We start from the raw sequence: 12145 nt of genomic DNA on the forward strand, positions 1-12145 counted from the left end.
TAAGGCCTCAGCTCCCTAACTGGTGACAAGTCATCCTTTTTGGTGGGGTAGGAGGAGCCCTGCTGCCTCATCCTAATCCTGCTTCTCCTTGTGAATGACTTGAGTCTGAAGTGATGAGTGATCAGGGGCCTTGGAAGCATTAGACTGAGGACTAGTTTGCACTTCTGAGAAAGCAGTAGGTGGAGAGAGAGTGGAGGGGGGCTGGGGTTCAGGACTCCTCGGTCCCATTCCTAGCTCTACCACTGATTCTTTATTCATCTTTTGACAAGTCACCCTTTACATCTCTCAGAGGGTGTGTTGTAATGCCCCATTGCTGGGCTGGCATGGCACTGAGCAGTTCACCTGCAGAGGGTACTGTAGAAGAGCTGAGCTCAGCCCATGTTCTCCTGTCTGGGCAGGGATCACACATGCCTGGCACCCACCTGACATGTCATGCCCTGTTCTGTCTTCCCAGAGCCCAAATTTGTGGATGTGTTCTGGATCCCTGAGAGTGAGAATCCTGATGATGACAAGATCTATTTCTTCTTCCGGGAGACAGCGGTGGAGAGGCAGCAGGGGCTGGGCAAGTCCAGCTTTGCCCGCATCGGCCAGATCTGCAGGGTGAGAGCTCCCCACCCCACTCAGGATCTTGGGGAAAGCTCCTGTCACCAAGTAGCTGGGGGGAAGGAGATGCTAAGATCTTCAATGCTGGGCCTGAGCTTGGGCTGGAGCCCAGCCTGGCACCTTGGCAGGACCTCTGCCAGCTGAGCCTGGGGGTCCCCCTAGGCTGTGCTTGCAAGCCACGTGTCAGGACCAGCTCATGCAGGGTTTCTTGTCCCTGACCAGTGGGGCCAGGCTGGAGGCAGCACAGTTCTGGAGGTAGGAGAGCAGCTGTCTCCCATCTTGCCCAGGATCCTGCCCAGCTTCCCCTGGGGTTCTGAGGTGATGGTGGGTGTTGTCCCTGTGTGCCAGGAGCCCCAGAGAGCAGCCATGTTGCTCCAGGGCAGAGGTAGAGTGTGACCTACAGCAGGGCTTGCTAGGGCATGACAGGCCTAGCAAGCCCTGCTGATCCTGACCCTTCCCATGAGCCCCCTGCCCCACCCTGGGAAATGCAAAGGGACTCTGCTCAGACCCTGCCCTTCTCCCCCCGACACAGAATGACATGGGCGGGCAGCGGAGCCTAGTGAACAAGTGGACAACATTCCTGAAGGCCCGGCTGGTGTGCTCTGTGCCAGGCAGTGATGGAGGCGACACCTACTTTGATGAGCTGCGTGAGTGCTGCTGGGACCTGTGAGCAGGAGGTGGTGCGGTGGAAGTTGAGCACTCTGGGCTTGGGCTGAGGGAACTGAGGAGATGGGGAGAGCCACTGAGTGTCCCAGGGGTGGAGGGAGTTTGGAGCTGCCACTGAATGCCTGGTGATGATGCCGGGGGGCGACAGAGGGTGGGGGTGGAAAATGTGGCCCAAGCCAATAGGTGACACAGGATGTGCTGTGCTGGGGCCAGTCAGCGATGTTGTCCATCCCTCCCTACCCACCCACAGGTGACGTCTTCCTGTTGCAGACCAAGGACAAGCGCAACCCCCTGCTTTATGCCGTCTTTTCCACTTCCAGGTACAGGATCAGGGAAGGCCTGCCCCACTCCCCCTGCAATATAGCCCCTTCTCCAGGAAGCACCGGGCAGTTCTCAGTAGAGGACTTTCTACAAGAGCTGCCCAGGAGCTGCCATCTCTCCTAACATCTCCCCCCATGTCTCTGTTTGCTCCCCCCTTTCTCTTGTGTCCTTTGCCCTACACCCTGTCATAATTTTGCCATTCCTGTATGCCCACAGCTCAGTGTTCAAGGGCTCCGCTGTTTGCCTGTACACCATGCATGACATCCGCAGAGCCTTCCTGGGACCCTTCGCACACAAGGAGGGCCCCAACTACCAGTGGGTGTCCTACCAAAGCCGCGTGCCGTACCCCCGCCCCGGAATGGTATGTATGTGCTGGAGGGACCCATCGTGCTGGGACTGGGGATGGGAATGGGAAGGGAGAGTTGAGAAGCATTGCCTGGGGACAGCTCTTCCTCCTCCTCTTCTGCCAGATGGGGTAAAACCCCATGGCCAGGAGAGATCCAGGGCAGTGGACTCTGTGGCAGGACCAGATTGGGATGTCTCCAGCTATACCCAGGGCCTCACCCAGAGCCTGATGTCCCAGTACTCCGGCCTGTAGGATGTTAGGGAGCAACGTGTCCCCATCCCTACCATTGTCCCTTGGCTCTGGCTAGGGGAAATGCCTCCCTGTCCTGTTCAGAGGCCTATTGGGCAGAGGAGCAGTGAGAGGCTGGCATCACAGCCTTCAGCCAACATGTGGCCAGATCATAAGACAAGTAGCCTGGTCCTAGCATCCCAAAGGGATAAGGGCATGGAAGGAGGCCTTGCCAGGGGCCTGGTCTAAGGTTAGGATTGAGCTGTTTGTCCAAGTCCTGTCAGAAGTTCAGAGGACATGTCCTTACAGCAAAGCTACCACCATCCAACTGGGAGAATCCCCTTGAAGCTTGAGTCTGAAGGGCTGTGGGCTGGGAGTGAGGGCACCAGGAGAGGTAGGGGGAACCCAGGGATTGGATAGCAGGGGGCTGCAGGTCAGGACTGTGGGGCAGGGCTGTTGGAGGAGCCCAGGGTTGGGACCCAGGGGCTTGTGGGTTGGGCATGTGTCTGATCAATACCAATGTCCCCATCCTGCCCTTATTCACTCAGCCCTCTGCCCCTGTAGTGCCCCAGCAAAACCTTTGGCACCTTCAGCTCCACCAAGGATTTCCCCGACGATGTGATCCAGTTTGCTCGCAACCACCCACTCATGTACAACCCCGTGCTGCCCCATGGCCAGCGGCCTGTCTTCCTGCAGACCGACGTAGACCACACCTTCACCCGCATTGCTGTGGACCGGGTGACTGCTGCTGATGGGCATTATGATGTCCTTTTCATTGGCACAGGTACACCTATGTCACGCCACCAAGAGGTGCCAGGCCCTGCTGGGCTGGAATTTGCACTGCCCAGCCTAAAGCCAGGGTTTCCCTCAGCCCAATGTGGCCTAAATGCAGTGAGGAGCACCAGCCTCCCTGGATGAGCCTGTGCAGGGGGGGCATTTGGATTTCTGGCTTGCAGATATTCTGAGCCCAGTCATCCTATACAGACCCTGTTACACTGTGGCTCTATTGATCAAGACTCAGGACACCTGGGGCTGTTCCTCATTCTGCCATGGGCCTACAGTGCACATTGCCTGGCCCTTCTATGCCTTGACTTTCCCCATCCATACAATGAGGGATGCTACTACTTATTCCCCTTGGTCAAATACACAGAGGTCTAGGAATTATAGGAAACCAGGACCATTTGCTGATAGATCCAATGGGACACCAAGGCTGACTTTCACCGTGTGTGCTTCCACGGGGCTTTCAGGTGCCTTGGAAAGCCACAGCCTTTCTCTTTGGCTTGACCTTGGCCAGCTGTTGGCCTGTCTCTGCCCCACTGCTCAGGCCTGAGCCTCCACCCAGATCCTCCCAGGGAAGGGAGAGCCTCAAGCAAAGGTTTTGCTCTGCCCTGTCACATCTTTCCCTCCTCCCTCCCTTGCAGATGTGGGCACAGTGCTGAAGGTGATCTCTGTGCACAAGGAGAGCTGGCAAAATATGGAGGAATTGCTCCTGGAGGATCTTCAGGTGTTCAAGGTAAGAAAGGTGGGGTGGGGACAGTCCAGGAGTCTATCCTCACTGGCACTCCTCCCCCCCGCCCTTTTCCTTAGTATCTATCTACAGGCAATCTACTGTGTGTACTACAACAAACTTGTCTCTGCACCAGGGATCATGCCCACGTAAGCTGGGATCCATATCCCTCCTCCCCTGAAAACTGTGTCTGTCATGTTGAGCCAGTCCCAGCAGACTGCCCCACTGAGCAAGGCCACCACTAAGGTTGCCCTCCCCTTTGCCTAGACCAGTGTTTCCAACCTTTTTCTCCCCACAGCACGCTTACCTAAATAAAAAAGAACCATGGCACACCGGACAGCAGCAACAGGCAGAGGAAGTGCCTCCAGCCAGGCAGGGGGTGTGGCTCCAGCCCAAAATGCCTGGCACACCAGTGTGCTGCAGCACACCAGTTGGGAAACACTGGCCTAGACAGTAGAGCTCCTTTGGGACAGGGCAGGTGTAGTGCCAGAGGCACATGTCCCTGTCCATGCCTCTGCCCATGCCCTACACAGCCATGACTACCAGTGCATTTTAAGCAGCTGTACTAACATGGCTTTGCCAACCTGGCTATTGGCACTCAACAGCTGGAGCATAGAACTGGAGCTCCTGGGCTCCAGCCACACGATGCTGGGTGAACCAGTGCCTCACCCATGAAAGGGAACATCTGCCCCTTGGAAAGATGCTGAGATATTCCCTGTGCATGGCTCTACAAGCAGGCAAAACATCATGGACAGACTGTGACCATAAGCCAGGAACCCCCTGGCTTCAAATGGCCTTCATCTTGAAATGCGCCCTCTGCTGTTGTTTCTCTCTCAATAGGATTCATCCCCTGTCACCAGCATGCAGATCTCATCCAAGCGGGTAAGGAGCAAAGGACAGTGGCTGTGCTGTATGGGAGGAGGCTACAGGCAGGTCTGGTGTTGTGGCCATGGACAGCTCCATGCCACTGTGCCAACCCCAGCAAGACCATGGGCTGCTGGTGGAGATCAGAGGGCAAGTGCTGGAATCCTTGTGTGCCACTACAGCCCCTGGCACAATGGGACCCTCTACTGGTTGCTGTCAACAGATAAATAGGGGTGGGTACTGCTCTGGGACACTGGTGTGTTCCACACCCAGGGCACAGTGGCAGGAGGAAGCACAGGGTTGTTGGCTGGTGAGTGCTTGGGGCTGCTGCGGCAAGGCCAAGAGCACACAGAACATGTTGGCCCTGAGTTGTTGGCAGCAGGCCTGGAACTGCTAGGGATGGGGTAGTGGGTCTTGGGCCATGCCACCCAAGGTGCCAGGGGGCCCCCTCATTTGCACCCTTCCCAGAGAGAGAACCGAGGGCATGGAGATAGCCCTTGGCTGACTAGCAGGCAGGGGTCTCAGCAAAGCAGAGGTTTTTCCCTGGTGCAAGCATCCAGAGGCCACTTTGCCCAACACTAAGCTAAATTGAAATATCCCTTGGGTCTCCTGACTCCCACTGCACCCAGATGACCCTTACTATCCCCATTCTCATTGCCCAGGATTCTGCTATGGCAGAAACACGCTGGGCCTGACCCAGTCTAATCCTACAATCCTCCCAGACTCTCTACATGAGTTGTCTCCGACAGCCACATGCCATGTGGATGGGACTCCACAATGACAGATTTAGCCCTTCCTATCTCCAGGCTGGACACCTCCCCAGCCATGGGCATCACCTTGGTAATAAGCCTGTGGCTTACGTAGCCCCCTTGGTTTGTCCTCATCCTCCATGAATGCAAAGGCCCTAGTTACCTGGTTCTGCGCACCCCTGTCTCAGCCCCTCACTGTCGCAACACTCCCTCAGCAACAGCTCTACCTCGGCTCCAGGACGTCCATTTCCCAGCTGCCCCTGCACCGCTGCGGGATCTATGGGAAAGCCTGCGCAGAGTGCTGCCTGGCCAGAGACCCCTACTGTGCCTGGGATGGCACCACCTGCACTCGCTACATGCCCAATACTAAGAGGTACAGACCCTTTACCTCCGGCCAGGGCACTAGAGCCACACCTAGTTCTGATGTCCCCTGGGTGGGATTAGCGCTGAGACCAGCAGGACCTGGGCTGCAGGGCTGTACTGCCGTGACTGCCCACTGGAAACACTTGTGAGAGGCACCTGGGTAGTTACAGCTGGGTGCCTAGCTGGGTACTGGTTTGGTCAGAATCTCACATGGGGAAGTACTGCTAAGCTAAGGCATCATGCTTCGAGCTTATGCTGGCATGATCCAGACCAAGGGGTGATAGCCTGTGGTTCTGGCACCAGCTTGGACCCAGAGATTCACGGCCAGTTCCCAGCTCTGCCACAGACCTTGAATGTGCTCTTGGGCAAATCATGTTGCTTCTCTGTGCCTCAGTTCCCCATCCACTCAGTGAAGACAATAGCATTTCCCTGCTGTTAAAAATATAAGAACATGAGAACTGCCTTTTACTGGGATGGACCACAGATCCATCTTGCCCAGTATCTTGTGTCACGCAGTGGCAGAGAGTGGATGTTGAAGGGGAGAGTGAACAGGTATGAAAAAGGCTTTTCCACTGTTCCTTTCCCACTTGCTGCTTCCAGCGTTTAAGGTCCAGGAAGTTGTGGAGATATTGTAAGATTAAATGCCTCAGGTGATGAAATGCCTGGGTACCTGGTGATAGGCACCACAGAAGGGCCTCAGGTCCCAGATGAAGGCATCTGGCATGGTATGTGGCTGGCATGGCTGCCTCCTCTGTGTGAAACTAAGGCCTTTCCCTGAGGAAACCATGAGCTAGATATTATGTCCCAATGCTCCTAACTACTGGGAGACCTGCTGATGCTGAGAGATATGTGCCTCCATGCTCTTCAACTGATCATGTGCCCGACACTCTCAGCTATGAGCCAGCAGCACTGGGGGTCCCTGGCAGCTGTTGGGCTCAGTAAGGTACTGAGATGACTTCTGTATAGTCCTTGTGAGCTTCAGATCAAGGGTGGCTGTCTCTCCACTTCCCAAAAACCCAGCAGCTCACACTGCCTCAGGTCCTGACCCCTCTGCTGCTCTCCCTCTACAGGCGTTTTCGGCGGCAGGATGTCAGGAATGGGGACCCCAACATGTTATGCTCAGAAGGTTAGTTCAGCTCTTGATGTCCTTGGTATCCCAGCTCAGTGCTTATTCCAGCCAGAATCTCATCCTGCCTCATTTGCTCCACCCACATAAAGCAGCCCCACAGCTGCCCCCTCATGTTGCTTCATGGCAGGATATTCCCCCTGTTTATACTTCCCCAAGGCAGAAATAGCCAGCAATGATGGCCATGGCTATCTCCCCACCCTTGCTCCCTGGGTGCACACCTGGGTGCACTGGCTTATGTCCAACCCATGCCCCCACCACCCCATGTGTTGGCTTGTGCCTTCCCTGTGGTTCTGCCTGCCCAGTGCAACTGCTTATACCCGGCCCAAGGCCCATCCTCCCCAGGCTCACACTTCTGGTGGGCCTTGCCTGACAGATCCTCACCGCAGCAGTGTGCTGGAGAAGAAGCTATATGGGGTCGAGGGCAGCAGCACCTTCCTGGAATGTGTACCCAAGTCCCTGCAGGCCCAGGTGGTGTGGACCTACCAGAAAGCAAGTGACACCCTGAAGAAGGAGGTAAGGGGCCCTCTGCACCCAGGAACCAGGCTGCTGAGCCGGACTTCCCTGGCTCCCAGTGATTCATAGATTCATAGGTTGTAGAGTCGGAAGGGACCACAATGGATCATCATGTCCAACCTCCTGCCCCTGGCAGGAAAGAGGACCGAGGTCAGATGACCCCAGCCAGGTGACTACCTCTTGAAGACCTCCAAGCTAGGTGATAGCACCACCTCTCTTGGAAGCCCATTCCAGATCCTGGCCACCCTTACTGTGAAAAATTTCTTCCTAATTTCTAACCTAAATCCACTCTCAACTAGTTTACACCTCTTATTCCTAGTCACTCCCTGGGGCGCCTTAGTAAACAGCGCTTCCCCTATTCCCCGTTGACCTCCCCTAATAAATTTATAGGTGGCCACAAGATCTCCCCTCAGCCGTCTCTTGTGAAGGCTGAAGAGATTCAGCTCTCTCAACCTCCCCCTGGAGGGTCTATCACGAAGGCCACCAATCATGCGAGTGGCCCTCCTCTGGACCCTCTCGAGATTCCCTGCATCCCTCTTGAAGTGCGGCGCCCAAAACTGGACGCAGTACTCCAACTGCGGCCTGACCAGTGCCGCATGATACCAGGGAAAGGTTGGGGGAATCAAGCCAACCAAGTGAAGACTGACTGATGCCAGGAAACACAGGCAGCATTTTTGCTTCTAGGGCCATGTGCCCTTCCAAAGAGGTCCCAGACCTTCCAGCCTCCCACCACAGATGCTCCACTGCTGCCTTGCCCAGTCACCAATGTGGTGCACAATGCCATGTCACCTGGCCATACCCTCCCCCAGCTCCACAGATCCTGACCCCTTCCAGGTACAGAAAATTCAGTGATCCCCCTGATAGAAAACATGCTGTTCTTAAGCTCCCCTTCCCCAGAGCAGGCATGCCTAGTCCAGCCTTCCCATCAGCTGCATTAACACTCCGGGCTTTCCCTTCTTCCTGCCAGTGCAGGGCAAATCTCAAACCCTAACCAGGCTCTTGGGCATCTCATCATGTTGTTCCTCTGACCCACCACCACCCAGCAGCCCTGGCCATGCCTGTGTATACGAGCACTGAACTATGCAGCCCATGCCAAGAGGTCAGTGCCAGGTGCTGCCCTTTGGATCATGCCCAAGTGCCTACTGCCTCCTAACCCAGCTTCCCCCAGAAACCTGCCTCCTCTCCAGTTCCACCCCCAAGCCCTTGGCCTGGTCTCCTCATGTCTCCAGGTTCAGCTGGATGAGCGGGTGGTGAAGACTGACCGAGGGATCCTTATCCGTAGTGTCCTGCACAAGGACACTGGGCTGTACCACTGCCATGCCACAGAGCACGGCTTCACACAGAGCCTGCTGCGTCTGTCATTGGAGGTGATTGGTGCACAGCAAGCCGACTCGCTGTCCTATTCCTGGGAGGAGGAGCCCTCAGAGCCTGCCAGCCGCAAGCTGTGGTACCGGGACTTCCTGCAGCTGGTGGACCACCCCAACCTGAGCACGGTTGACCAGCTTTGCCAGCAGTTGTGGAGCCGCAAGAGCCACCAGCCCAAAAAGAAGCCCCCACTGCCCCCACCCCTGAGTGTCAAGGCCAAAAACCACAAGTGGAAGCACCTGGAGGAGAAGCGCAAAGCCCGCAGCCGGCGGACTCATGAGGTGCCTCGAGCAGAGAGAGGACCCCGCAGCGCTGCCGTGTGGTGACCCACTGGGGCCAGGAGAGCACAGCCAGACTTCTGTTAGGAGGTGGGGAGGGGGGAGGGGGAGGGGGAGGGCAGGGAGGGGGAGGGGCAGGAGAATTGAAACCACCGTGCAGAGGAGATGGCTCCCATAGAGGTACCGAAACGGCTCCAGTATACGACCTCCACACATAGCTAGTAGGGGAGGCATCATCAACCATCCAGTTCAGCTGCTATTCTCCTGAGCTGGCCATGGCTGGAGAGGGGCATATTCAGCCCTGCAGACAAAGCCCCCAGGGGACTTCCACAGCACACAGCCAAAGAGGGGTTGCCCGGGCCTTGAAAGACCAAAAGAGATGGGAGATTGTGTTGTTACCCTGCCCATCAGGATGGGATGAGACGGGGCACCTGGTTTGTCCTTCCAGCCCCGCTGTCTCTGTCATTGGTAGATGGGGCCACCAGCTAGTAGAGGCATCGTGCTCCAACACTCTCTTCCAGGAACTTGCAGCCTGAGTCTGAGCATGGCCATGCTTAGCCTGGGTCACTTCATGTCCCACTGGTCTACTCTGCCAGAGACTCTTTCGGCATTTGGTGGGCCCTTCCCACTACTTCTTCTATCCAAGCCCCTCTGGAATTGGGAACCTCCCAGAGACAGCTGCCAGTGTCCCCATGCTTGGTGTGGGGCACAGGGGTATGGATGTGGGTAGCTGAGCTCCCTGCCCCTTGGGTACAAAACAGAACCACTGATGTATTTATTAATGGACTGTTGCTGATGAATGTAAACCCTCCTTGGGACATGCTGGCCCCCAAGGGACCACAAGGACATTCCTGACTGGTATTTTCTGGGGTGGAAGAGAAGAGCTGTATATGGAGATCTGGGGCTGAGATGGAGATCAGAGAGCCACTGGGAATTTCCCTTTATGAGATGTGCCCTTATATGGAATTAGAAGCAGAGTCATTAGGAAACCTTCCAGCAGGATGGGCCTGGGGAGCAGTGAGCAATGACAGGCAGCCAGGTTCCTGAGGGGTAGGACAGGAGTCCTTCTGTGTCCTGAAAGGTGCTGAGTCTGCTCTTCACTGACAGACCCAGGGAGATCTTAACCAAGGCCCACGTGGAAGCACATAACTCTCCATGAACTTGACCAAGGATCAGCCATCCCTGAGGGTTGAGTTAATCATTCCCATGGACTGCTGTCTTGCACTTGGGCCTGCTTGGAAATAAATTGCTCTGGGAGCCCCTGATCTGAAATCACTCCCAGGCCCTGCAGAGATGGGATCTGAGTCCATATTGGCAAGTCCAGCCCACAGCTAGTAGCAATGGGAAGTTACCACAGCCCAATAGCTGGTCCCAGGCCTGCTTTGAATAGGTGAGTTCTTGAGGGGATGCAGTACACCACTGCTTTTGACCACCTGGCTGGGTAGAGGACACTTTCCTGGCTGCTTTCTCCCCAGATAGGTAGGGGCTCAGCTCTGGAGCACACAAGGCATTTCACCAGCCACGGGCCCAGTGAGCAGACAGCAGGAGTCAGGGACCTAGGTTCTCTTCACAGCTCTGCTCCTGCCCTACTGAGTGCCCTTGCTCCTTCATTTGTAATGCATGAGTGATGCACTTGGAGATCAGTATGTGAAGGCATATGCACAAGGATTAAGAGGTATTGAATTCATGACCAAAATAAAACCAGATAAGGAGGCCCCTAAAGCCTGTCCCAGCTTCCATGTGTGATGGAGCTCACAGATCCTCCAGTACCTGTAGGTGAAGCATGAGATCATTGAGAGGGAGCTTTTCTCCACCTGAAAAGCTTAGACTTTTTCCCCAGCTGCCTGTTTTGAGCTCTTCCTCTCCCCATTTCTCCTTTGCCTGATCAGAGGGTGTGTTTCAGAGCCAGGACAGCTCCCAGAAATCCCAGCCAGGAATCTACTAGAATTTTTTTAACCTTTTGGGGATGATGAGATTGAACCCGGTTTGGTGCCAAACAGCCGAGAGGTGATGATAGCACCCCTTAGATCCACTGCGACTAACTGTAGTGACACATTCCCTCGGAGCTGTACATGTGGCTCATCTGGAAGGCAGCAAGATGGGAGGAAGACGTAGAAGAGCAAGTGTGAAGAAAGTGAAGGAAGGCTGCTGCTCCAGGTAGGATGTGTGAGTGCAGCCCTGGCAGCCCGTGCTCAGCTCCATGGACACAGTTAGGGCATGAAAGGGGAGCGGGACAGACAGAACTGGACACCCCAGCGGGCTTGTACTAAATTAACACAATAAAAGCAGTTGATTAATCCACAGCCTCCTGCTTTTGAGAAATCAATGTCCCTGGCTAGATCCCCACTGCCTCAGTCTGAGATAGCAATCCTGGCATGTGGCTTATGCAGGGACCCAGAGGCATGACCATAGAACACAGAGCAATTCAGTGGGTGGCAAAGGTAATCCACACTCTGTCCCTCCCAAGCAGCTGGGGTACAAAAAGGATGAGGAGCCCCTGATAGTGGAGCTGGAACCAGTGGGCAACATGCCTGGAGTGCAGGAGACTTGACAGAGCTGGAAAGAGTGGGGGTTTACTGGGGGCCTATGCCTCTCTAGCTCTGCAAGGGCAAGTTGCCGCACTCACAGGCCTTGCTGGAGGAGGCAGAGTGCAATGCACATTGGACATGGGATGGCACCAGTCTCTGGGGTCTACCTACAGCCTAGATTCCTGCCCAAGGACAGGACACTCGCTGACACCCCTGGTGGTGGCAGCAGACCCTCCTGCCTTCCGCGAGATTCTGTTCTGAGGGTAAGCCTGTTCTGATTGGCTGTCTTTCTTACTGCCCCACCTCCTAGGTCTCCACAGCCAATCAGGGTTGCTCTGGAGTCAGCACCAGTGCATCCAACCTGCCCTGTGAGAGTAGGGCCTATTGCTGAGGGGTGCAGGGAGGGCAAGAAGAGCCTCACAGCTTGGGGCAGCTCTGCGTGCTCCTGGTGCCCCTGCCTGCTTGGGAGGGGGAGGATGAAGCACCCCTGGAACTGCTCCTCCCAGGCTGTGGGGGGAGAACTGCCCCAAGAAGGCAGAAAGGAGGCTGGGGCAAGCTGATGGAGGCTGGGCTGCCATGCATGCCCCCTGGGGCCAGGGGCACAGGGTTGGAGGTGGTGTCAAAGGCAGCCCTTCAGTGCTTCTGTAGCATGCAGTGGCTTTTGTGATCCCAGTGTGCTTAGCCT

The 12145-nt window shown here is 55.8% G+C and overlaps 1 protein-coding gene across 7 annotated transcripts in view; it reads left to right on the plus strand.

Annotated features, from left to right (window-relative positions):
* SEMA3B (semaphorin 3B) overlaps positions 1-11235 on the plus strand; it is a 90941-nt gene extending 79706 nt beyond the window's left edge. For all 7 annotated transcript variants that reach the window (XM_019482072.2, XM_019482069.2, XM_019482070.2 and 4 more), the window contains 11 exons: positions 455-600; positions 1136-1250; positions 1520-1589; positions 1807-1951; positions 2729-2948; positions 3586-3677; positions 4512-4553; positions 5500-5657; positions 6718-6773; positions 7150-7289; positions 8519-11235. In XM_019482072.2, the coding sequence (XP_019337617.1) occupies positions 455-600; positions 1136-1250; positions 1520-1589; positions 1807-1951; positions 2729-2948; positions 3586-3677; positions 4512-4553; positions 5500-5657; positions 6718-6773; positions 7150-7289; positions 8519-8980 (1646 nt within the window). In that variant the 3' untranslated portion in view covers positions 8981-11235. The remainder of the gene's footprint in view (positions 1-454; positions 601-1135; positions 1251-1519; positions 1590-1806; positions 1952-2728; positions 2949-3585; positions 3678-4511; positions 4554-5499; positions 5658-6717; positions 6774-7149; positions 7290-8518) is intronic.
* The last annotated feature ends 910 nt before the right edge of the window (positions 11236-12145 follow it).

Source organism: Alligator mississippiensis, chromosome 12 (genome assembly GCF_030867095.1).
Source record: "Alligator mississippiensis isolate rAllMis1 chromosome 12, rAllMis1, whole genome shotgun sequence".
NCBI classification, from domain to species: domain Eukaryota; kingdom Metazoa; phylum Chordata; order Crocodylia; family Alligatoridae; genus Alligator; species Alligator mississippiensis.